General features: G+C 37.0%; 1 protein-coding gene across 1 annotated transcript; it reads right to left on the bottom strand.

The window, feature by feature from the left end:
- Nucleotides 1-1760: 1760 nt before the first annotated feature.
- Nucleotides 1761-3972, bottom strand: LOC146539043 (clavesin-2-like). The gene has a single exon (XM_085185867.1). It carries the CDS (start codon nucleotides 3858-3860, stop codon nucleotides 2865-2867), a length of 996 nt encoding a protein of 331 aa, XP_085041993.1. The 5' UTR covers nucleotides 3861-3972; the 3' UTR covers nucleotides 1761-2864.
- Nucleotides 3973-4446: the final 474 nt, after the last annotated feature.

Raw genomic sequence — 4446 nt, 5'->3', positions numbered from 1 at the left:
GTGCTAATGTAATAAGGAAGATGAAATCGCACTGATCTTACTCATACTGAGAGTTACTCGAGCGAGACGCCCCACTAACTAGTCATGTCTGAATGCATAAGAGCAATGCAAGTCGGTATGTATTTGTTAAAAAAATAATTATTTTCCTGTATCCCGCATGTAGCAGGAAAGGCAGAGAGAGAGAGCCTAGTGTTAAGACATTCTGCTGTTCACTTTTCGCCGAATTCTAGGGACATTGCGTATTGGACGGTAGAACTTACCGTGCTTTGTCTCGATACCAGAGTGAAGAAATGAAAATATTAATATTTCATTTCCTCGAATGAGAATCAAACCCATAACCTGTCGCAATTACAGTAACCCGCTTGTTCTCCAGCGCCATGACTGGCCTCCTAAAAAAAATACTAAGCAAATACTAACACAATGCAAAAGTCATCTATTATATTTTTACGACTCGAAGCAACAATTTCATTTTATTTTGTTTACAAAAGCTTAACAGCATGGTGGCCCTAACAAGAACAACACTGGCACTGTCCATTGTCTCCCGCGCATCGTAAACTGAGCTGCAACGCCTGCAACGCCTGCAACTGACTTTTTGCGCAACAATAAATATGTCATTCAAAGAACTATTGTTATTAGCGTCGTAAAAGGAAAATTGCTATAAATTCTTATTTATGGTAGAAATTAAACGATGCCATTTTGAAGCACATCACACGGTAATTTTAACTCATATACTCGTAGATTTAGTTTAATATGATTTTGTAAATAAATCGTTAAGCGAGCACTAGTTTAAAAATGAGTTGGTAAACGAGTGTGACGCGGCACTAAATATAATGTAAACACTTTTTTGCTTCACGCTATATCACGCACTTAGCAGGATAGACAGAAAGGACTTAGACCTACTACTTCCGTTCCTCACTTTCCACGGAACTCTGGAGCATATTTAAGCTGTAATTTTTCTGGATAATTTAGAGATAGATAGATAAAGATTTTTTTCTAGTAAGCAAGATTTCTTGCCGAATCACGCTGTATTTATTTTTTTAATGTCATTAAGGAAAAGTATAATCTAATGTAAATGTATGCTTAGATTAAACGTTAATTAGTTATTAAGTATGTTAACAGAACAGGCTGTAACAGTTTAAATACGTTAAATATTTAGGGAAAGTAGAATATGTTTTACGAATAAATGAATGTCGTACAATAATAATAACAATTACTTATAATTGGAGATGATTTTAATGTTATTGAACATATTATCTTAAGGTAAAGTTAGATAATAGTTTGTCAAAGTTAATTTCTTTAATGATTTAACTATCGGGCTATAAAGGTCCATAATATGTTAAAATAACATCAGCTACACGCTGTATCCCGCAAACAGCAGGGCAGACTGAACCTAGAGATAACACTCTCCGTTTCTCATTTTCCGCCGAATTTCGCCAACTCAAAGCCACAGTCAATCACACCAACAAACACCAGAGCGAAAAAATGAAAATATAAATCTAAATAAATATTTAATTTCCACGACTGGGAATTGACCCCACAACCAGTCGTGTTAACAGTCAAACGCTCGTACCCCGACTTGTTACCTGTCGATATGTAGATTAATAAATAATTATTCTTTATTGCATTTAATCATAAAAAATTGTACATTTTAAATTTCATTCTTGGCAAAATGAACTACCATTGTTTACTTTCAATATAATTCGTTACGTAATTGTTCGGTAAAACAATACCTACATTATAATTGAAACAATAAGTAGGTCTTATATCCAATATATTTATTAAATTGATAATATCAGATCAACATTAGCAAGTTTATATTTTAAATATACATATATCAAAAATATTAAAGTAAGGTACACAGGTTCCGTCATTACTTACATACAAAAAAAATGAAGCAATATTATCCAGAATATTTATATTTAAAGTTAATTAATTTCACGTCAAAAAGAGAGCATTTACAGGATGAGAGCTAAATGTAAATAAATACAATAAGAATTAATTAAATGGGGTTTAAGTAAATTTTCATATTATTAATATTATAATACTGCCTTCAATCATGCACCGTGATAGTCCTATTACAATACTAATTAATATAGATTATAATAAATATTTTACATGTGAGAAAAAAAAAACTTAATCTTAAATAATAAATGCGTTATAAGCCTCGCGGAAATTATGAAAGCATATTATTATCTAAGGGTTATTGAAATTTGAAATCAGTCAAAGCATTGTTTACATTAGAAAAAAAAAGTAGGATATTTGTATGTAAATTACTTAAAAAATAAAATCACTTTTATTCGTCATGATTTTTCATTTGCTCTTGTCTTATTTATAGTAACTAAAAAAAATATAAGTTGTTATTTACAAACTACTCTCAAGTCTGAGATCAACCTTATAATGGCGTTTCCATTTATAAATGACATATCTAGAAATGAAAACGGCATCTCAAGATCGATCTCAGACTTGAGAGGGAATTATATCCACGCGCAAATATCTGAAAATAATTATCACAAAGCCAAAACATAACAGTACCATTGAAGGGGATGAGCCAGTTCGCTTGCGAAATTAAGCTGACTCATACATAATTTGAAAGAACAGCGAGGTCTACATTATAATTGGGTTGCAGTTACAATCTCTGTCGCTTTTAATAATTTTCTGCGTCCTTACGAAACTTATTATTATAATTAAAAATCGCATTTATTTGACACTTTTGAATTATCATCATCTATTTAACGATCTTAAAACAATAAATAATTCACATGATATCACAAAATGCATGCACATAGCATGGAACGCCTCGACACGCCCTGATGGCGGCCGAACGTCGCTGTCCATTGCGTCCATGTTGGAACAACACAATACATTCAATCTTTGTCCCGAAGTAATTCAGATTTAGCACCTTTCTCGTTTCCGTGAAATGAAAAGTTCGCACTATCTTTTTGTTTATAGGCTTTATCAAGTTTGGCAGCGGGAAGATCGTTATCAGCAGGTGGGGCTGTATTGGTTACTATCGGTATCGGCTTCGGATCTATGTTTTCGCAACGGCAGAACTCTTGTAACCAACGCTCCGAATTATAGGAAGGTCCTTCGCCACCCAACTCCGCAGGTAAAATGTCTAGCGGTAGTGAGTCATGTAAAGTGGATAGATTATTTCCATGAAGCACTATTCGTTCCCGTGTCTTCGCTTTTAGATACGGCTTAATTACTGCGAGCGCTGTCTCTACATACCACGGTTGGCCTATAAAATGTATACTTTTAAATCTCACTGGCATACAATCCTGCAAGCAATCTATCATCATTTTCAATATTTTCGCTTGTAAACTACACGATTGTTTGAATGTGAACTCAGTCCAATCAACAATAATAACATATCCATTGGCTTGATTCTGTGACTCGGCGAGGGTCCGCTCCAACGTGAGAAGCAAGGCTCTGAACACTGACAGGAGCGGGCAGGCATGCGGGGTCCAATTAGAGGCAAACATGATAAGCACGCAGCGGCCGAGCCGGTCTCGTTGCGCCAACACGCCCGGCAGACCATCGGCCAGAGCTCGCAGAACCCCGCCGTCCGCGGACGCCCACAGCTCCGGATGCTCTCGACGATGTTGATGATAACGAACTAACAATTCAAAACTTTGTTGTACATCGTGTTTACGCGCGTACAAAAACCGCCGTAGAAAATTGTCGTCTTGACATCGGCTTTTGTCGCGAAGGGCCAAGTTGAGACTTGAATCAACGGCGTCTTTGAGGCCGGCCAGGGCGCGCTGGCGGTCTCCGTCAGTGAGCCTCTTCCTGGACACGTCACAAAGGCGCTCATTCTGCAGCTGGCGCAGCCTCCAGTCGTACTCCACGTACTCGTTCATGTTGGGATTGGGTGTGAGTCATGCGTCCCCTCACGGGTGCGGGTGCGGCGGTACAGTGCGCGCGCGCCGCCTAGAGCTCGAGGCCGACTGCGCGCCGAGCCCGCGCCGCGCGCCGCCGCCATCACGATTCGTTCATTAAACCGCATAGTGCTGCCTTTACGCTCACGAAACGGGCGAGTGACTTGCCTGAATGTTTTAACCATTAGCGACGTAAGTACGTATAATATATGAATGTGTCTATTATAAATATATATAACATCAAAAGTAGTAAAACAAATAAATCTTAGATCATTTGAAAGAGGTTGTAATACTACTTTATTGTGCAATATTTTTGCGTTTATTTTAATTAACTAGCATAAACGAACTTATTTGTGCAACCTACAAACAATTATAATAAAGAAAATTATAAATTATGTAAAAGACATGAAACGAAACAATATGCCCACCCATTTTTACTTACAACAAAAATAAAGGCAAGTTACTCGAACAACCTAAATGAGGCATAACTTATACAGCCAAAGCGAGTTATAAATAAAAGAAAAACTGAAGGTTGACTATATACCGGTCAATTGGCTGGCTGCGGTGA

This window comes from Heliconius melpomene, chromosome 5 (genome assembly GCF_056956725.1).
Source record: "Heliconius melpomene rosina isolate 202511_hmr_F chromosome 5, ASM5695672v1, whole genome shotgun sequence".
Classification (NCBI taxonomy): Eukaryota; Metazoa; Arthropoda; class Insecta; order Lepidoptera; family Nymphalidae; genus Heliconius; species Heliconius melpomene.
The sequence above is the reverse complement of the archived record's forward strand: the minus strand, read 5'-3'. Positions and strand labels throughout refer to the sequence as shown.

What these genes read in the sequence shown, in the direction of transcription:
- LOC146539043 (XM_085185867.1), bottom strand. Translation starts at nt 3,860, where the DNA reads ATGAACGAGTACGTGGAGTACGACTGGAGGCTGCGCCAGCTGCAGAAT.